This window comes from Pyrus communis, chromosome 14 (genome assembly GCF_041283825.1).
Source record: "Pyrus communis isolate YQ-2024b chromosome 14, ASM4128382v1, whole genome shotgun sequence".
Lineage (NCBI taxonomy): Eukaryota > Viridiplantae > Streptophyta > Magnoliopsida > Rosales > Rosaceae > Pyrus > Pyrus communis.
This window is the reverse complement of record NC_142578.1, coordinates 5,344,127-5,366,541: the sequence shown is the minus strand read 5'-3', so window position 1 is coordinate 5,366,541 and position 22,415 is coordinate 5,344,127. Positions and strand designations below refer to the sequence as shown.

Genomic DNA, 22,415 nt, shown 5'->3' with positions numbered 1-22,415 from the left:
TGCTTCTTCCCTAAGTTCCCTTCCCTATACTTGGGTTTTGGTCCTTACCTTTTTTTAAGTAATGCCAAACCCTAACACTAATTTCTCAGTGTTTCTCCTTTTTATAGTGTCAAAAAATTAATATTTTCTCTTCTTTCTTGTCTCTTAAAAGAAGAACCCACTGTTGTTTAAAGCTTCACATGTACAATATATAAAATTTCCAATTCTGCGCATGCGATTGGTAAAAAGTAGAACTTGTATAAATGTAATTAGGGTTCGTGGTTTTGAAGTTATAGCTCCTCCAAAAGGGTTTCGAAGTGATCCACCAAAAAAAAAAACCCCTCCCACGAATATGTTCTTTAGAACTTCCACGAAACGATATGTATACTCTTTTCTAAAAATAGATGAGTGAAAAGTTGAAACCATCTAACGCATGAATAAGATCACATTTGCACCGAAGTCCCAATGAGTCTTCTCATGTGATTAGCCACACATGAGGAATAGAGGTAGAGATAGCTAGAGAAAAATGAAAGCCCACTCATATATCTAAGTTTTCTTACAATAATGTGTATATTTCCCTTATTATTTGATTAATTACGCAATGAAAATATAAACACAGAACTGGTCATATACAACTAGTTACGAGATCGTTTTTCTCCGCTAAAATATTAATGCTAATTAATTTAAGATAAAGTGTAATTAAGCTGCAAAATTTGATTGCAGCGTTTAAATGATGGCCACCTAGATTCTTTTAACTAGTGGACAACAAGTGACAATGGTTTGGCACCTTTAAATAATATATTATTGTTTTCATTTATTTAATTGCATGCGTTACTCACATCTTTTAACGTATTCATATACTTTAGCTTTTCTTATTTATATTATTGGCTTTTTGAAGGTTATAGCCCACTATTTACTTCAATTTTTCTTTTATTGCTAATGCACGTCACAAATTCGAAGCCGTACACTACATTTTAAGGTACAAAACCAAAATTAAGTACAAATTTTAGCTTAAGAGTTAGGAAAACCCCAACACTCTTAAAGGTCCACAACAGATACGATGCTTCCTTGATCTTAAAATTATAAATATAAAAATATTTTTAGATCCTAAAAGATTTTGATTTTGGAATTCTCAATCTAATATCAATAAATAAGCGAATAATTAAGTAAAAACTAACTCAAAAATCATATATATTTTCTTGTTGGGGCCCGAGTTTGTGTAAAGATAAGAGATTTAGGTGCAAGGTTAGATTAATCTGGACCGTTCCCTCATCGTTTAGTCGTCAAGGAGTCAAACCTCTTCAAAACCCTAAAAAAATTTGAGCACGAAACCAGATCATATCAAATTTAAAGGAGATTTGATAGACATTTTATTATGCATTTCCTGCATGATTGCATGTCATGTGCAATGTTATTAAGTATATAATTAGGTGGGCACAAAAACGACGTGATTAAGATCAAGTTTTGTTATCATATGTATTCGAGTTACAAATATACTTTATTACATGAGGAAATTAATAATTAAAATTAATACGTGAATTAGTATATTCCGCTACTTCAATAGAAAACAATAATTAGTTTCTCAAGTTATTGATATCAAACTCGCATGAGTGATTATAATGCATGACTTTAGTATATTTAGTTGCAATATATCCGTTTATATTGATACCAACCTTCAATGAATTTGGGTTATTGATACCAACCTTCAATGAATTTGGATTTATTTAAGAATAATACATTTTGTCAACCATTTTTGTTTTACAAATTTCCCACATTATACCTCTATAGACATTGACTTTATAAAAAAAAAAAAAAAATCCAATATAAATAGTAAACAAATATTTTTTTTAAAAGTCAATCTAATTGTTCTTCTCTTCCTCCAGCAAAGATTGTCATCCCACATACAGAGCATGTTTAGGTTGTCGAATATCTACGTTCAAGTTGTTCAGAATTTAAGATTTCCAAAACCCTAGCGAGTCGCCACAAAATACTGGATCATCACATGCGTAATGTAAGAGGAGAGCCATCACAAAACTGCCTTCTTTTGTTGGCTGGAATATTAGGAGAGTGAACTGTCAAAACCTATTGCACATCTTTCACAATTTAAGGATTCATTTGTGTGTTTTGCAAATGACTAAAAACACTTTTAGAAAGAAAAAAAATATTTTTTCATCCTAAAAGCACTTGAAGTGCAAGTGTTTTTCAGGATTTACTTGTATTTTTACTAAGGATTAGTTCAAAAAGCATTTCACTAAAAAAAGTTTCAATTAGTTTAAAAGTACTTCCAAATGAGCCCTTAAACTATGATTATTGCATCTTTCATTTCATCAATAAAAAATATGCAACTCACATATGGTGTTTTTCTTTTTTTTGGAAACAAAAAATATTATCTACACTAAAAGGGAGGGGGTGGACTTAGCCTCACAATATATTAGCAATAATGTGGTTCAAATTCGCCTTTGGCAAGAATCGAACCTAAGACATCTCACTTATAAGTACTAAGTGACTTAAGTATGGTATTGACTTGCCTTTTTAATCCAAAACCAGAGAGGTTGCTTGCTTGCCATAATATATATATATATAGTTATTCTTTGTATCGCTATTTATTTTCAAGTTGCCCTAGTTATTATTAGAATCTCCCTCCAATAAACCAAACCGGAATAGGATCCTCTCCGGATGCTTTTTGTGGGAATTCGAATGATCAATCAATCGTGTCAGTTTATCGTATATCATATGGTTAAAAATTAATTTAAAATTGAATATAAATAATATATAACGAAAATTGATCGTACAATGTACGATAAATGGACACGATTGATTGATTTCTGAATTCCCACAAAAAAAATCCAGAGAGAATCCTTGTCCAACCAAACCAGCCATTTTTCCTGAGAAAATGTGATTGTCACATCACCATAAGGTGTATCATTTTATTAGTATTTTTTAACACATGAATATATATTAATATTATACCAGGTTATACATGAATCTATATTAATGCTATGCCTTGTTAATCTAATCACAATAGGAAACAAATTATATTTAGTATTTATAAATAATTACAGTAACTCAGGTAAGCATGGCACATAAGTTTAAGGGATTTTTGATATAGGCGCCTTAGTTTTTAATTTGGCAGATCAAACATAAATGTCTTTTAGTGATTTGATTAAACTTTTTTTTGTCATAATTTTGGTGTTATATGCACATTATATTGTAACAAATTTCCTATAATCTAACCTTTTAATCAAATTTTAAAAAGGCACAAATGTTTAATCTAAATTATATAGAAAAACTGTAGGGAATTCTAATTTTCTCTAAGTTTAATTAATTAGGTCGCCGTCCATATTATAACATGTAAATTAATAATACCATGTATCAATGTGATGATTGAAAAAATATTAATCCAGTTTCCATCCTAAAAGTTGTGACACCATGTGATGAAACTGGAATGCCCTACTACTTCCTTCAGATCCCGAGTATCCACATTTAGCATTAGTCATTTGAACGCATGTATAATCTTAACCATTTGATTAATCTAATGGTCTTGAATTATTATATGCCAGCCTTGTAATATCCAACCAAAACACCATAACACTCACCCTTTAATTTCTTCTCGATCGATCTCCCTTGGGTTTTCCCCTTCGATCATTTGCATCATAACTAGCATCTTGACACACGTTCACGCATGTGACAATTGCTTTTGTATGCTAAGTTTGAAAAAAAATTATGGTTTTTTACAACAAAAAATAGTAAATTTATGGAAGAATATCTAGCAGCGGAATACATCATCCTCCCCCTCCAAATAGAGAGTGCTTTGTTGATGTAGGAAGTGAACCATGTAAGACTGCTGAAAGGAAATATGAGAACACAGAAGGAAATTTTAAGTTTAAAGAACAAAAAGAAAGGGAAGGATTTGATCGGAATTACCTTAACTCGTTTTAATTCAATTGTAATTTTCGAAACTCTTGAGGGCAATTTTATGGTATGTTAAATGTTTCACAATTTTGGGATGCCATCATAAAACTATCTTCTTCTCTTTTGGCTAGAATACGAGGAGAGTCAAAACCCATTGCACATCTTTCACAATTTTAAACTATGAAATTATGATTGTGAATCTTTCGTTTCATCAATAAATAACTCACGTATAGTATTGACTTGCCATAATGTATAGTTATTCTTTATACTATTAAATTTCAATTTGCCCTAATTATTATTAGAATCTCCCTCAAAAAACCAAACCAGCCATCTTTTTGACAAAGTGTGATTGTCACAGGGTTCAAAATCCACTGTTGATGTGGAAGTTAGACTTGTGGCAAAGAGGAGATTGAAATGCCTCTGTGAGTCTTCTCGGCTCCTGGAAGGGATAGATAATCGTGGTTTGCCACTAGTTGTCCCCCTTTTTAAAAAAAAAAAAATCATAAGGCATATCATTTTACTAATATTTTTATACATGCATGAATCTATATTAATATGGGTAATATTATGAGTAATGTCAGAAAGACCAACTTTTTAAATCAAATTTTACAAATTATATGACGTGTTTGTTGATAATTGAATTATTATTCAAGTATTGAATTAATGTGCACATCATATAATTTGTAAATTTAATTTAAAAAGTTGATCTATCTAGCATTACTCTAATATTACACCATGTTAGGTTATACATGAATCTATATTAATACTATACAATGTTAATCTAATCACAATAGGAAAAAAATCATATTTAGTATTTATAACTAATTATAATAACTCAGACCAGCATCAGCATATCATAAGTTTAATTAGGTGGTCCGTCCATATTATAATATGTGATAAGTAACACATGTACCATTGTAATGCTTGAAAAAATATCCTCCGATTTTCATCTTAGAAATTGGTGAATTGGTGACACCATGTGATTAAACGCTTGGGATGCCCTACTACTTTCTTCAGATCCCGAGTGTCCATATTTAGCATTCGTACATTTACACATATTTAGAATAAGATTAATCCGATGGCATTTAATTATTCTACGCCAGCCTTAATATCCAACTAAAACACCGTAGCACTCACCCTTTTCTTCTCGATCGATCTCCCCTTCGATCACTTTCATCATAATTATACTCAAAATTTGGAACTCTAAACTGATATACAATTTGCACAAATTAAGATAAGTCATTTACTCCATATTTCGTTTGTATCAGATGACTCTGAGCAATTGATCGATATGAAATCTAATCGAGTTTGCTTTTGGGTCAGATTAATCTCTCATCCTCTTTTTACAAAAAAATTAAAAGCAATAGACCCTAAAATGCTTTCGAACTCCAGATTATTTCTCAATTTGCATGTTTGTGTCAGACTGGTTCCCACAAATTTTTTCTACTGATTTAGAAGAAAAAAAATGTATATATATATATATATATATTTAATCAGAACGTGTTGGAAAATTATATTGTGATTAGAAAAAGTGAATTATAGATTTGAAGAGAAAATGACGAATGTCTGAAAAAAGAAAAAAAGAGTGAAAGACGGGAAAAATGGCGTAAATTCTTTTAGTAGCGATAGGCGATGAGATTTGAAAAATGGGATATAGAAAATTAAAAAACAAATTAGGTATGTTGTCTACTGCAACTATTATCATGTGGATAGGTAAAATTCATTAGATCAATCAAACGGTTGAGACGATTTTAAATGCGCGTAAATGCAACGATGCTAAATGAGAAGATTTGATATCCACTTCCTATATTTCAGGTTTTCACACTTTTTGCCCTGCATGGTGCCCATTTGTCCTTATAATATAAGGAAAATTAAAGAAGAGTTCAAAAAAACTTTAGTTTTAATGAAAAATGATAAATAAAGGTGTAGTGAATAGTATCAGAAAAATGTGAAAATATGATTTTTCGTTAAAAATGAACAGTACCGAGAGTCTTTCGTTAAAACTCCCTGTAATATATCCAAGAAGATTCTCTTCCTGGCCACCTCAAGCATCTTGCTACAAAAATATATATAACTCTAACCACCACCCTAGCATAAGACATTCACACCAAAGCAAGAGAGAGAGAGAGAGAGAGAGAGAGAGAGAGAGAGAGAGATGGGGAGAGAGTTATGTGCAGCAATGGGAAATGGTGGAGTTTTCAAAAAAATAGGCAAGTCATGGAGCAAACTAGAGAAACGCTTAAACGATGGAGTTTCAAAGAGCAAAGTTGGCAACTTCTTCAAGTTAGAAGCAAGAAATAGTTGCTTCACCAAGGAACTACGTGCCGGTCTAGCCACGTTCCTCACCATGGCCTACATCATCTCCGTCAACGCCACCATCCTCGCGGACTCAGGCGGCACTTGCTCCATTGCCGACTGCTCCACCATGGCGAACCAAACCGTCACCCCGGGTTGCATGATCCTTCCCAACGAAGGATACCAAAACTGCCTTGCAAAGACCAAGAGTGACCTCATTGTTGGCACAATTTTATCAGCCATGATCGGGTCGATTGCTATGGGCGTTTTGGCTAATCTACCCCTGGGGTTAGCGCCAGGGATGGGACCAAACGCTTATCTGGCCTATAATTTGGTGGGTTTTCATGGAAGTGGGAAGTTGTCTTACCAAACTGCCCTTGCTGTGGTGTTACTTGAGGGAATTGCTTTTCTTGCAATTGCTGCCTTTGGGCTAAGAGAAAGGCTGGCCAGGCTCATCCCTCATCCAGTTAGACTTGCTTGTGCAGCAGGAATTGGGCTTTTCATTGCTTTTGTGGGCCTACAAATCCACCAGGGAGTGGGCCTGGTGGGCCCAGACCCATCCACATTGGTGACAATCACAGCTTGTTCTAACACAAACCCAGCAACTGGTGAGTGCCTTGGGGGGAAAATGCACAGCCCAAAGTTCTGGCTGGGTGCAGCTGGGTTTATAATCACATGTTATGGCCTAATGAAGGAGATTAAAGGCAGCATGATATACGGCATCGTTTTTGTCACATTTATATCATGGTTTCGGGGCACAAGTGTGACAGTGTTTCCCAACACACAAATTGGTGACACGGATTTCCATTATTTCAAAAAGGTGGTAGATTTTCACAAAATTCAATCCACAGCTGGGGCTATAAGCTTCACCAATTTCAATAGGTCTGAGGTTTGGGTGGCTCTGGTAACCTTGCTTTATGTCGATGTTCTTGCCACCACAGGCACATTGTACACCATGGCCGAAATGGGCGGTTTCGTGAACGACGGAGGCGGGTTCGAAGGTGAGTACTCGGCGTACTTGGTTGACGCAGGGTCAACAGTCGTGGGGGCTGCACTCGGGGTGACCCCCATCGCAACGTACATAGAATCTTCAGTGGGTTTGAGAGAAGGCGGGCGGACAGGATTGACTGCAGTGACCATCGGTCTGTGTTTTTTCGTGTCGTTGTTTTTTGTTCCTCTTTTGTCTAGTGTGCCTCCATGGGCTATAGGGCCTTCACTTGTGATGGTTGGGGTGATGATGATGAAGGTTCTGAAGGACATAAACTGGGGGAAGATGAAAGAAGCTGCGCCTGCTTTCATGACCATGGTTCTAATGCCTCTCACTTATTCCATAGCAAATGGGATTATTGGTGGCATTGGGCTCTACATTGCTCTCAATCTGTATGATTATGTGGTAATCTTGATTAAGTGGTTGATTAAGATGAAAACAATGGTGGGAAGAGAACAAAATCAAGTGTCTGCCACAGCTCCTGCAGACTCAGCAATTGAAGTTATTTGAAGCCACTTTTTGATTAAATTGTTGTTTTTGGGTGATTTTAGGAGGACCCTTTTGTAATTAGTGGTTTTTATTTTTGAATTTTTTTTCCATATATTTAGGGAATTGTTATTGGCACTCCAAAAATCTCATTCTACACTCCAAACTTTCTATATTTGGAAAGAAAAATATACACTTGTGAGAAGTGTAGAATGAGATTTTTGGAATGCCAACAACGCTTCCCTATATTTATTATACAAGTGATATTGTGAAAGGAGGGACTCGAATACAGGACTTTGGATGCATGGATAATTTGTCAATTTTTTATTTCTTTAATATTTCAAGATCAGCATCCTTTTTGCTGTAATTTATGCAATCTGTGATTAAAGACCAGCATTTTTTTCTACTTAAGACAATTACATATCATGGACAAAGATATGTTCGAGAATTACTGCAAAAGCATGTTTTAACAGACAAAACCCAAGAGTCAGAATCCATCAAGGGTTCCTTGCTCACGATAGAACTAAAACTAGGTCAAACTTTGTTAGACTACAACCTAATACGTGATTCCTGCATGCTGGTTTTGCAGCTCTACATAAAAAGAGTGTAACCATTTCCACCATCTGAACTAACCATCTTGCGTAAGACTTCTCCAGTAGAGGTAAAACTCGCACTTGTGGACCTTACATCTGTTAGAGTTTGATACGTAAGGTCGTCTGTTGAGATGGTACAAAATAGCAATAATCACACGGTACATATAAATCACAAAAAAGTGTCATATATATGCGTTCAGAATCTTCAGATGCATCTTCGATACTAATGTTGTTTAGCTTGCTGAAAGCTTCCCGACCAATAGACAAAATTTTGAAGGAAAAAACTATCAATGTAGAGGAATGGCCACAATCTTATTGTTGTGTTTTGAAGGAAAATTACCCTCCGATCTGGTGTATGCCTTCCTCTGATAGTCATGCGTATTGGCCTTCCTCTGATAGTCATGCGTATTGGCAAGCGCAATGGGAGCTCCTGCATAACAATCGAAGGGAGGAAACTTAACTCAAGCAAAACCTAAAGAATGCTTGGTATCCAGTAAAAAATGATCACACATGCAAGGCGAACGCAGGGTTAGGACCTCGATCAAACAGGGCGCATCCATTATAACAATCCGCTTGCTCATGAACATCTCCAAAATTAGAAGTTTGTAACTATCAGATGCACCATTCTGTGAAAACGAAAACACTTGTGTATGTGTATTCTGTACATAACGATAATTAAGCGTTCAAGTTTCCACATTGATTATTTTTTTTCCAATGTCCATATATTGATAGAACGTAAAACTTCAATGATCTACTGATTGACTTTACAAGATTGTGTCAAACTAACAGAACACTGAATAGATAATATGTCAGCATATTGGGACAGCAAATTGCATGACAAGATTGAGGTAGCACTGCAAACAGGAGAACGATGAGCTTGGAAAGGTTTCAACTTGATCGACAGGTTCAGATTTTTCCAGACACAGGAAACGCAATGTCCTATTCTCAATGTCCTTTTCTCTTTTAATCATATTAGAAATCTGACTACGCTGCATCGACAAGCTCGAATGTTACCCCTGCATTTAGCTGTACTGTAGTTAACGGAATACCAAATGACTCTGGAGTTCCAGTAAAGCTTATTTGCCTGCCAATGACATTGAGAGTATATAACAAACAAAATTAAGATACTGAACACAAAGAAAACTATGTATACTACAGACATTATACACTCAGGAAACCCACAATAAAACAGGTAGGAGCATGGAATTTAATTGCGTCTTGCCTGATCTTCATTAGGATTCACAGCAGCTGTTGGGAAGAGATGACGACAAGCTTCTTGTTGGTTCTTGAATCTTCATCAGAAGGTGATGCGTTTTTTACGTTGGTTTCAGAGTTATTTTTCTCATGTCCCATCAAACTTAGATGCATCCGAAGCTAAGGAATTGCTGTAGTCACCACTTCTCTAGCCAGTGGAGCTTTATAAACTAAGCTGGTCTCACTTCTCAATCTTAGTATGAATCGTCATGATGTGAGCGTGTTTCATCCATCAGAATCGCTACTTACTCTCGATACAAACAACGTCAACTGAATGAGTGAAAAAATGCGAAAAATATTTGTAGTTTGAAGGGATTGCCTCACTGTAATTAAGTGTGAACCTAAATGTTGACTTTAAAAACTACCAAGCCTAGGTGGTACGCAGGTCGAGTAACTAATAAGCTAATTATGTCCTTCAATTGTATGCGGGGCGTGCCAAATCGTCAGCCGAGCTCGGCCAAGGAGTAAAATTTGTTGATGTTGATGTTGCGTTGCGCTTGCTGACTACTTGATCTTGCGACTACGGCCGAGAAAGGAAGACGTCTCGACCTTCGGGTTCTAGAGCCTGAAGACAAGACTGCTAGTTATGCGAAATTCAATATCAAATTCGGTTTTCAATGTGCCAAATGTAGTAACTTGTAACACCTCACTTTGTCGAGAAGGCTAATGAGGTGACCTCTGCCAATAAGGATTCGGAAACCCTTCTCGACCGAGACTTGAACAAGTAACCAGTCGGCCTCGACGCAGTGCTGTTTATCCAAATTGAAGGTGCTCCTTGGTCGGCTGATTCTACGGCAACAGTGTTGTTTATCCAAACTAAAGGTGTTCACCGGTTGCCGTTTATCCAAATTGAACGTGCTCTTTGGTCGGCTGATTCTACGGCAACAGTGTTGTTTATTCAAACTAAAGGTGTTCACCGGTTGCCTTCACAATGTTATTTATCCAAACTGAAGATGTGTTGGCGGAAAAAGAAAATAAAAAATCTTAAGATGTTTAAGAAGTTTGCGCAGGACAGTTGTGTGTTGAATTGGAGAGCTTTTCATGTTGCACGACCTCTTGCATTTATAGTGACTGTGTGTTTAGTAGCCAACCCGTGTAGTTCCAGTCAAAAGCAGAACACTTTTCTTGAGATAATTATCACAATATCCCTCGCCATTATCTCGATATCTGGGAAGGATTGGCAATTGTACTTTCCTTCTATTCAGACTAGATACACTAGTCACTTGATAAGGCTCGTATTTAGAGTTGTTGTTAACTTCAAATTTCCATGTACCACGTGCCATATCCTATCACCAACTCACCAGATCATCATCATGATAATTCCAACTTAAACAGGAATATGCCATTGCTAGCAAACTGAAGAGTGCGGCATCTCCTTTATTTTTGCTCAGAAGCATCCATGCATGCAACGCAACTTGCAATTTAATTGCATCAATATTTGCTTTTTTTATCCCATCTTTCTTTCCAATTAAATGCAAACTGTGCATTATCAAAAAATTCAACCTGATCATATCTCCCATTTCCGCATGCTGTCTTATCTTTAGATTCTGATAAGTAGCACTTTTCTGTGTTGATCATGATGTGAACCAACCAAGCTGCACAATGCGTAGCCACACATAGTCCTTGTACAATTGTTACTTCTTTCATATATTTGACTCTCACATCGCAATTGTAAGATAATTTCCATTTTAATAAATTCCTAATAAAATGGTAATATCAATTATGACCTCCTTCATCCAACGACTTAAAGTATTCGGGGCGAGTGCGTACAAAATCACGGCCTCTTAATATTCAAAGTCATCCGACAGTCCAGAATTTTGCTCATTCAACGACCTCGATTACTCGGGCTGATAGTGTAAAATCGGATCCAAACACTAACACATCATTCCATAATTTTACGAAGGGCTTGAACCCGAGTCATGTACAAATACGAGTTCCTTCTCTAACCCGAGGCATGTACAATGTGTGACGCTAAATCGAAGGCTAGTTATTGCCCACAAGAACCCGAAAATCAGACGTACTGCGACATTCTTTTGCAAGGGTAACTTAAAGTTAAACAATGTACTTTAAGCTTCACGATTATGACTTACACAGACACCCATCAGACCCGAACAAACAAAACAATAAGCTTCCTTTCGCTGGAAAAAAAGAAGAGACGTTTTCGCTAAACAATCATGATTCTAACAGAAAGGCTAAAAACTATTTATTCTAGCTCGGTACAGTTTACAATGTCAGGAATTATCGTTTTAGATGGATACGATTCCACCGTGGTTATTGCAGTGTATTCATAAGGAGTCTGTAACAGTGAATTAGTCGTGCCTTGCATGTGTGGCCTCAAGCTTTCTTTAGGGGGCTTTTTTCCATTGAGTTTTACTCGGTTAAAACATTTTTAGAGGCCGTTCTTTGTTACATGCCGTTTAATATTATGACTTTGGTTGATGTCTTTGAATGAAATCCATTTGATCTTTAAAAAAATGGAGAAAAGAATACATAAATTAAAAAAAAAAAGGAAAAAAAAAAAGAAGAAGAAGAAATTAAACAATGTACCATAAACTCTTCACGATCAAGACCAAACAAACACCCATGAGTGCAGAAATTGAAAAAAAGAATCTATCTTTCGCTTAAAGGTGAGAGCTTTTCCCTTAAACATACACGACCCCAACATAAATAAATTAAATTTTTTTTTAAAAAAAAAAAAAAAAAAACCTTCATTCTATCGTGAAAAAAAAAAAACAACATAAAGTCACTGAATAAAAATTTACAAGAACAAAATAAGCTAAATTGTGAAGGAAGACTTCCTACCAGTGAGTGAGCTTTTGGGTTGCAAAAATCTCTGAAAACTTTTGTCTTTGAAGAGGAAGAGAGAGCATAAGCTTAAAGGGAAAATTTTGGTAGTGCCCTTGAACTTAGTTCAATTGGTTATGCAGAAATCAAATATTCTTATAAGCGCTTCTGTTAGAAATATTTTTATTAGAAATACTTTGAATTTTTATTCAAAATATCAATACTTTGTTGAAATTGAAGAAGTATTTGAAGATGTCTTTTAAATATAGTTAAAAACCTTTTTTTATTTATTGTAGAGAGCACTTTTGGGCTTTTTGTAAACAATCTCTAGCAGACTCCTAATACGATTTTTTGGTTCACCACATGAACTTTCAATTTGGTTTTATTCTTTAAAAGGTGCCAATTTGTTCATATTCACCAACCTTATCATACTTTTTGTTAATTTTCTTGGCTTGAATGGGCAAAAACAACCTTTCAAAATGATGAAACATTTGCCAGATGTCAGTGACACAATAGAGAAGGCGAATTGGTATGTTTTCGCAGATGAGGTTTTATCATGACGGTAAAAAGCAAAAATGTCTATACATCATGCTGAGATTCGATTTTCATGATCTTCATCCCCTTAACATTTAACAAATTAACTCAATAACACTATCGTTTGTCAAAAAAATAAAAGAATTGGCACGTTCTCAGAATCACGAGAGTCAAAATGAAATTATATTGATGGTGCAGGGGACAAATCATAATAAAATGCTAAATTAAGGTGCCAATTTTTATTTTTTATTTTTTTAAATCCTCATGGAAAAAAAAAATATTATTCCCATCCCAATGTCTTATCTTCTTATGAATTTTTTAATTACAAATTTGACCATTTGTAAAATGACTAATAAGGACCTTAGTTACCCCCTTTTGCGTTACTTTTTTTTTTTTTAATAAAAAGAAAAAAGAAAAGTTTGGGTGTGATAACTCTCACGCTGTGTTTAGACGATTTGTCTCCCTTAAACACTAACTCACCCTTCCCATCTCCTTTCATTTAGAGAAAGCAAAATCATTCAGAGAAAGCAAAAAGAATGAACTTAGAAGATAACGTTTCTATGGAAGAAGTAGATGATTATGTTTCCGTCGAAGAGGTAAAAGATAATTTTATGTGGGTCATCTTGATTTGTCGACATCGTACAATTGAACCATAGCTCTATGACTTTTTATTTGAATTTGCATTAGGTTAGGGTGCAATTTGTTTCACGTTTTCCTATGAGAATTCCTGTAATTCGTTTTCATTAGGTTAGGGTAATAATTCAAGTAAGGCATGTTTGTCGCAACTGACATTGATAATCGTGCAACTTGATGTGTTGTCTCCGAAACCTACACACAAATCCCTTTCTTAATTAGCACTATTTTCAACTTGATGTAATGCTCATTTATTTACGTACGGTGGAATTCGTTTGCAGCATGTAGATCAATCTGGTAATAATTTAGCATGTACACATATGGTGGACTACTAGTGAATTTACCACAACTAAGGTAATATTTGCTTGACTATGCAATTGATTTACTTATACTCTTGTATATTTATTCATAATGTGCAATTTTGGTACATAGTTATTCAAGAGTAGAGAAGAATTAATACAATGGCTTCGAGAAGTTGGGAAGGTCAATGGTTTTTTTATTGTGACGTTACTATCCGATCAAGGTGGAAAAGATAACAGGAGCCCTAGACTTGCATTGAGTTGTGAAATGAATGGACAATATGTAAATCAAATTCACAAAAAAGACATAAAGGATGAGGATAGAAGGAATTCTGTAATGAAAAAATGTGGATGCCCATTTCAATTAAAAGGTAAAAAGCTAGCAATTGATGATGATTGGATATTGGCGATAGTTATTGGAGTGCATAATCACACAGCAGCAGGCCATTTGGAGGGTCATTCATTTGCTGGTAGATTATCGTCTGAAAAGACTTCGTTATTGACCGATCTGCCTAAAATTTTGCTGCAACCAAAGGAGATTTTGACTACACTAAAATGAAGAGACGAACGAAATGTATCTACATTGAGGACAACTTATAATGCACCTCAACGTTTGAGGCTTTTGGAGAAAGGTGGGAGGTCCCAAATGCAACAATTGATGAGTAAGCTATCCAAGCATAGGTACACTGAGTGGCATAGGAGTTGCCTAAAGACTAATACTATTTTGGACTTGTTTTGGACACACCTGACTTGTTTGGAATTGTTACATGCATTTCCACATATTTTGATTATGGATTGTACGTACAAGACCAATAGGTATCATATGCCATTGTTAGAAATTGTTGGAGTTACATCAACTGATATGACATTTTCTGTTGGTTTTGTTATCTTTCTGCATAACGAGAAGATAATTACGTTTGGGCCTTGAGTATATTGCGAGGACTCATGGATGGTATTGTTACGCCTGATGTTATTGTGACAGATAGAGAAATGGCTTTGATGAGGGCCATTAGACTTATATTTGGCACAAGTAAGCATTTATTATGTAGATGGCACATCAATAATAAAGTGTTAGCCAAGTTCAAAAAATTATAGAAGTCCAAGGAAGATTGCGATAGATTTTTGGAGAAATGGAATACAATGGTTACATCTTCTACTAAAGCCGATTTCATAAGGCAAACAAAACAACTATGCAATGAGTTTAGTATGTATTAAGAGATGCTTCAATATGTGATAGATACTTGGTTGAATCCATAGAAAGAAAGGTCTGTTGTAGCATGGATCGATAAATTTATGCACTTTGGGAATACAACCTCAAATAGGTAAGCATTTATCACTTGTTACTTTATTTTCATTTTCATTTTCTAGTGAGATTGCTAAACCCTTGTTACTTTAACAGGCTGAGTCTTCACATGTTAAATTAAAAAGACATCTTGGAAGTAGCCAAGGAACATTTGAGACATCATGGGAAAGGAAAAGGACGGATAAATCTACTCGTTGTGATCCGTCATTGTTTGAGATTGTGGAATCGGAGTAAGGAAGTTATTCACTAGGTGATCTTTGTCTTGAAATGAGTTCAAAACTAAAAAGGCGACCAAAGGAGAAGGTGCATCGCGCTCGTTCAGTTAAGCCAATTGAGTTAACTAATGCATTTCCAGTAGCATTGAGGCCATACATTATTCTTGTAAAAGATGTGGCAACTGATGGACATTGTGATTTCAGGGCAATTACATCATTATTGGGTTATAATGAGGATAGATGGGTACAAGTGCGAAAAGATTTATTACAAGAGTTAGAGACGTACTCAAATTGCTACTCCAAGCTATATGGGTCTGAAATTAGGGTCCATGAGTTGAAGTATGCATTGAGATATTTTGAAACTTGTGAAAACATTGATCGATGGATGACTATGCCTGATATGGGCCATATTATTGCATCATGTTATGGTGTGGTACTTATCCACCTATTGGATGTACAATTTCCTACATTTTCACCTCTTAGAATAGCACCTATACCACTAGCAGCATGTAAGGAGATTGCCATTGAATTCTCCAATCATCATTTTGTGCAGGTATAGATATAAGGATTCATTGTTGGAAATTTTTGCAGGTGATCTTATAAGGATTGCATGCATTTACTTTAAGTTATAAATTTCTTGTAGTCTAGTTTAATTAAGTTGTACTTTTATGCAGGTGTTCTTGAAATCAGGTCATCCAATTCCTCCTAAAGCGACAAATTGGGAAAGATACTGTGAACTATGGTGTTTAGAATGGGCTACTTCGTACATTGCTCGTACACAACGGTTCAAATTCATTGTAGGGTCCACTATTATAACTAGAGAGATCGTGGAGCTTGACGAAAATTGAAGCTGGTAAGCAGTGCCACCATGCTTATGCGTCAGACAATTCCATATTCTGCTCATGGTATTTTTTTTTTTCTAGTAAACTCCCGCGTTTCGATGTTTTCTATATTTTTCTAACTAAATTGCTCTTGGTTTGTTCCTCAAGGAATATGAGTTGGGATTTTTCTGTCTTGTTTTGCTTTAGAATCCGTGCTCTTCTTTTAAATCCACATCTTAATGTTTTATTTTTATATTTTTTTTGGAATAGTTACTAAAATATTTTTATCCCTAGGATTTTGGTTGCCCAAATCAGAACCCACCTCTCTACAACTCCTATTTGCCTTCCCTTAATGAAATTTCAGACAACATTCTCCATCATCATCTAGCATAACCTCACATACATGCATTCCTTGCAACAAAAAACCCCCAGGGGTTTGGGCTTGAGAGATGGTTTACTTGAGTAAGCTTCTCCATTTTCAATCCCGACCAAATGTGTACATCAGGTTGAAGAATAGAAGACCTCGGTTTTTTTTTTGGCTTTTAGGCTTTTATAAGAGAGTAATATTATTTGTTTATATTCTTTTTTTAAGAGAAAAGTTTATCTCTAATTATATATATATATTAAGGGTTATTTTAGGAATAATAGTGGGTGAGAAAATAATTTTTTAATTTTTTAACTTTTTATAGTGAATGTAAATATAACGTGATTAGAGAAATAAGACATTGAGGTGAGTGCAACAACTCTTAAAAAAAAAAAAAAAAACAAAACAAAAAAAAAGTGGTGCTGTTGCTCCCGCCTGCAATGTACCCTTCCAAGACTTCTGACCAAAATAGATGCTTCCAATCGGAAGCAGAGGAAACCTACTCAATTTACTCATAACCCCTCAACCAAGCAAAATTAAAGCATTCAAACACAAACTTCTAAGAAAGTCAACAAAATGCAAACTTCAATTTTAAGCGGATAATCAAAACAAACAATCACCAAATCAAATTTCAAAAACACAAGGAAGAAAGACCAAGTCTCTCTCTCTCTCTCTCGCTCTCTCTCTATATATATATTATTATATAGTGTTTGATGCAAGATTAGGTTGTTTTGATGATCACAGAGGGTTTTGGTCCCCACTGGCCTCTCTCACAACTGCTTCGAGTCTCCAAAAGACCAGTATTAGGCAAAGACCCAAGCTTTTTCTTTGGGTTTTGTGTAATAATTTGACCCCCATAATTTTGGGTTTTCTTCATTCCCTACTTTTTGATCGTCTCTCTCTTACAAATTTCCATTTTTTGCTTCAAAGTTTGAAACTTTGAGTGGAAAGGAGTGAGAGATGTTGGATTACTATGAGCAGCTTGCTTCCAGGCCTTCTTACCATGATTCTCTCAAGGTTCTTGAGGCAGATATTCAGCATGCCAATACGCTGTAAGTACAACACTACTACCTTTTTTTAAATTTATTCGTTTGGGTTTTGTTTATGTTTAATTTTGAAATTGGGTTTGTGAAATGTGGAATACAGTTGTGGGTTTCTTAATTTTTAGTGGTTTTATATATTCTGCATTTACTGTTCTGAGGTTGAAAATTGAAACTGTACTCCTCACTATCCAAAAGGGCCACCAGAGAGTGATGTCTTAGGCTTGGATTTCCACATGAAGTTTGGTTTTGGTTATATGATGGATTGTTTCAAAAAGAGAGAGAGAGAGAGAGAGAGAGAGAGAGAGAGAGAGAGAGAGAGAGAGTTGAGTTGATTTTTTGTTTCAGCAGTTTTTTTGGAACTAATATCCATTTGTGTTGTCATTGGATGTATATCTAATGCCCGTTGTTTCTGGTTTCATTGTTATGTTATCTGAATTTCGTTATGTTGTCGTATTGACCCCATTTCGCAAGCTTCAATCTTTATGTGAAGTATAATCTTGGTTTTGAGAACAAATTTCAGTTTTTTCTGTATATAATCTTGGATATGCTGCTGAATTCCGCCTATTATTCTTCATTAGATCCCGGTTTCTTGTTCAAATCGAACTAATTTTTGGGGTTTGTGGAATCTGTGAAATTTGAAAACCATAGTGAGGTTCAGCCCATAACCTATCATAGTTTTAAGAGCATCGGCTTATGTCGTTGCGTACCTTATTTTTTAATTTGGGTTGCTGACCATTAGAATGTTTCACCGAGTTAATAGACGAAGATATTTCATTTTTGTGGTTGATCAAGTGGAGTGACTTTTGATGTTACTTGAATAAAATGCAGGGCAGCTTCCATCCCCCGAAGCAAGGGTGGTACGGTTCTTCAAATGAAATTGGTTTACAGTGATTTGGCACACATTTTCCTGTTTTTGCTTCAGTGGATTGATTGCTCGTCTTCGTGTTTATTTTCAAGTTACTTAAACCTTTTCCACATAATTGTATATAAGGTTGGTTTCTGCCTTGCCTGTTCTTATGTTTCTAATGTAAATTTACAGCTTAATTTTGCCCCTTTCGTAATGGAATTCTAGTTCTTGAATGTTTGCGTGTTTGTTGGTTTTGTATTTCAGGTACGCTCAGATGGGAGATCAAATATCTCTTCATGTGGAAGGAAAGCTACCATCAGCGAATTTTACAGTATGTAAACTTTCTTCTAACTCTGGTAGTTGATTTAACATCCGTATAAGATGCAAGTTGAACCTTATATAGAGGATGGGTGTTTGCGTATGTTTTACGGAAAACTTAAAAACGAGCCCGTCTGGTGCATAACATAACTTCACTTCAGGATTTCGAAAGTTGATGACTAATTCTTTTAATGGGTCTCGTTCCTACTGTAATTTCAATTTTACAGAAGCGTACATCTTGGTCTGCTTTTAAACTTCAAAACGCATGAAGCAGCGTTGTTTTTGCAATTCATAATTATTCATGTCTTTCCCAACATAAAACTGCAGATGTTATATTGCCGTCCCTTCAGTGTCTCCATGGTGATTCATTGGAGATGGATATCACCCAAGAGGAAGCTCTAGAGATGGCTGCGAGGAAACCATATGGGGATAAGATAAAGCTTTCGGATGTGGACTTGGAGAGAGAAGATGAATGTGGCATCTGCTTAGTAACTTGCACCAAAATGGTTTTGCCAAACTGCTGCCATGCAATGTGCATTAACTGCTACCGCGACTGGTATGAATAACGTAGTTCTTCCCTAATCTCCGAAATAATTTGTTCTTCCTTTGCTCGCTTTAGTTTCATCCAGTGTTAGGCAGTTACCATATGATGATTTGGCTCATTATTTTTAACTGTTCACATATTTGCCTCTTTATATATCACAGGAACACAAGATCAGAATCTTGCCCATTTTGCCGGGGAAGTATAAAACGAGTGAACTCAGGGGACTTGTGGGTTCTGACCTGCGGTAGTGATGTGGTTGACACTCAAACCGTGTTGAAGGAAGATATGTTGCGGTTCTATCTTTTTATCAACAGACTGCCCAGAGATCTCCCGGATGCGTTGTTCTTAATGTATTATGAGTACTTAATTTGATCAAACATACTAGAAATGGTGTATAGAGAAAAGCGATTGCCAACCATCACGAGTACATAGTCCGTTTAGGTTTTAACATCGTAAATTTCTTTTCCACTTCATGCCAAGCAAAATAATGTATATGGTTTGTGTAAGAGACAGAAATATATATCACACGAGTCACCTCTTTTCTTATGCAATTTTGGTTTTGTGATGGAAGGCAATCAGAAAAAGTTATGATTCGAAGAAATCTGGTCCGAATTCGTGATCAGATTTAAAAAGGGTCATCTTTCACACAGGTTTACATTATACATAGTAAACAGTTCAAGAATCTCTCGAGCATACTTCAAATACAGAAATATCTACTCTCAAGAGATCACAAGCAACACAGAAAAGTACTAAAAGATGAATCTGATCATCCGAAGGCAGGCCATTCACCCGTTATGCAGTTTCATGTCCAACAAGGAACTGAAAGGAGGGTGAGTGGCGTTGCCTTTTAGGAACATATCAGAAAGCACCTTGTACATGGCTTCAGTGAGATGAACTCCATCCCAATTGATGTACTGGGACGGGCTTTTACAGGCGGTGGCAGAAGGCGTGCCGCAAGTGGCAAACACGTCGAAGTTGTAGGGGTCATCGCTCTTCCCACAGCAGGCCTTGAAGCTCTCCGTGAAACCGTACTGGCTCGGATTCTTCATGACTGCGAGATGGGCATTCCAGTAGTCAGCATAGGTTATGACAGCATGGGGAAACTGTTTCCTGAGTTCTTGCAACTTTGCTTGGAGCACAAGGTTATGGCTGTAGGTTTGGTTGTTGACACTCTTGACACATCCGATGCTGTCTCTGTCGTCTTCCGGCGCTAACGTCATCGCCAACGGCAAGCAGCCTGAAAGTGGCAGACCTTGGACAACAACATATTTGGCACCCTTCTTTAACAGTGCCTGCAAAGCATTGAAGGCATTTCTCCAATCAGCCCAAGTCCAAAACGTATCATGTACTACGGTTTTCTTTTAAATTTATTATTAAGCTTAATTTCTAGCTTTAGTATTTATCTTCGAAAGACCAAATTCAATGCAATTGAATTCATGAGAGTAATGCAATGGAGACCACATTTATTTACACCACATGGTGTGTCAAATGATTCACATAGCCAACGTGATGGGTATAAAATTACACTTTCGTTCATGTATCTCCAACTACGTCGAATTCGAATTTGTCATGTAGTTTGCAAATTAATCCAAATTCGTTGTCGTTTTTGGAATCGAAAATAGAGAATGAAAGTGGAACTTTATTAAATTAAAGAGATTGAAAATGTGATTTAGCAGAAATAGGAATCCGCCCAAAAAAGGAGAGAAATATATAGGACTTTATACTCATAACCAAAACAACTTGAAGAACATTTTTTTTTTAAATAATTATTATTAAGGGAAGGAAGGAGGTTCGAAACTATTATATTATTTAGAAAATGGAAAAGTTTCAAACCTGAGATGCAATAGTAGAAACTCAAAACTCTATCCACAAGGATATTAGACTACAACTTGAAGATTTATTATGCATGTTGACTTTAGGCATTTGAGTTTGTGTTAGACAAATAATTCTAGTTAGGTGAAAAAAGAAAGAAAATGATTTCCGTACACTACTTTATACGTTTCTCCTTCTGCAGACTCATATGCATTTTGTTCCTTAATTCTCTCTGATCCGAAAACCAAACATGAAAAATGGGCGTGTAATGAAAAAAATACGATGGGTTGAAATCACTTCCCAAAACTAAATTAAAAACATACAATTTTTCAGACCATTTATTCTACCCATAAAAATCTAACAAAATTAAAAATCATACCTGCAGAAAGCTAGTAACCCTACTGACCCCAAGCTTCTGAATTGTATCACCTGGCACAGCAGATCCAATTGTATAAGCATAATCATTGACTCCGATTTCTCCAACCCAAAAAAGTGCATCATCAAATTTGCATTCCGGTCCTCCAACTTTGCAACCTTTACTTTCCAAGAACTTGTTGAACCAAAGCAGCTGAGACAGGATAGACTGAGGAGTGATGGCAAGGCTGAGGTTGTTCTTCACAAAGAACTCGTGCTCTATGGCAGTGGAACCCGCGACGGCGAAGTTAACTCCGTGAGTTGAGTCTGCTGAGGCATTGCTCGAAACGACACGGTAGGGTGCCAAGTAGGGCAAGGAGAGTGACTCGGTGACGAAGTCAATGACTAGGCGGCCGTCGGAGTAGCGGTTGGTGGGGCGGTGGAAGAAGGTGATGCCGTAGGGAGAGTTTGAGACGTGGCCGAAGCCGCTAGGGCCTGTGATGGATCTTGTGTTGCCTGTGTCTGTGAATGAGTCACCAAAGGCGTAGATTTTCTTGAAGGGCGATGTAGGGTTTTGTTTTGTTGCTGCAGCGGAGGCGGGGAAGGAGGAGGAGGAGAGGAAGGAGATGGTGGTGAGGGTAATGAGGGTAATCTGCCAAGATGTGAAGAGTGGAGAAGAGGAAGAAGCCATGTCTAAGCTCTCTTACTACTAGCTAGCTACCTTATTACTTTGCATATGTATAGTTCTTATATACTTTTTTAACTTCTGCAAAAGGGCAAATATGTCTTTTAACTTAATCAGTGTATGCTATTGGAGACAAATTTAAGACTACTTGTGCAAATTATTGTCACGAGAGCAGTGTTCGATTTACAAAATTTCATGTTTATGATTAGATCCATTTATATTTTAAAAGATCATTTGTATAAAAAAATCAATTAAAATTAAAGTCGTTTAGTCACTTAATGATAGCAAATAGCTATACGGATCATAATGTTTTTACCGAATCCATCAATTTGTTTTTGTATAGTTTGTTGAC

General features: G+C 36.1%; 3 protein-coding genes and 1 pseudogene across 3 annotated transcripts; 3 read left to right on the top strand and 1 right to left on the bottom strand.

The window, feature by feature from the left end:
- Window positions 1–6,012: 6,012 nt before the first annotated feature.
- Window positions 6,013–8,119, top strand: LOC137712039 (adenine/guanine permease AZG2-like). Its single transcript, XM_068451186.2, has one exon. The coding sequence runs from the start codon at window positions 6,047–6,049 to the stop codon at window positions 7,682–7,684; it is 1,638 nt and encodes a 545-aa protein (XP_068307287.2). The 5' UTR covers window positions 6,013–6,046; the 3' UTR covers window positions 7,685–8,119.
- A 5,242-nt stretch (window positions 8,120–13,361) lies between these two features.
- On the top strand, window positions 13,362–15,294 carry LOC148691124 (protein FAR-RED IMPAIRED RESPONSE 1-like; annotated as a pseudogene).
- Window positions 15,295–17,172: 1,878 nt separating this feature from the next.
- Window positions 17,173–19,763, top strand: LOC137713019 (E3 ubiquitin-protein ligase AIRP2). The gene is made up of 5 exons (XM_068452247.2): window positions 17,173–17,512; window positions 18,332–18,494; window positions 18,615–18,681; window positions 18,996–19,224; window positions 19,374–19,763. Exons 1-5 carry the CDS (start codon window positions 17,421–17,423, stop codon window positions 19,582–19,584), a joined length of 762 nt encoding a protein of 253 aa, XP_068308348.2. The 5' UTR covers window positions 17,173–17,420; the 3' UTR covers window positions 19,585–19,763.
- Window positions 19,764–19,803: 40 nt separating this feature from the next.
- Window positions 19,804–22,107, bottom strand: LOC137713018 (GDSL-like Lipase/Acylhydrolase superfamily protein). The gene is made up of 2 exons (XM_068452246.2): window positions 21,404–22,107; window positions 19,804–20,504 (listed from the first exon to the last, which is right to left on the bottom strand). The coding sequence occupies exons 1-2, from the start codon at window positions 22,067–22,069 to the stop codon at window positions 19,998–20,000; spliced, it is 1,173 nt and encodes a 390-aa protein (XP_068308347.2). The 5' UTR covers window positions 22,070–22,107; the 3' UTR covers window positions 19,804–19,997.
- Window positions 22,108–22,415: the final 308 nt, after the last annotated feature.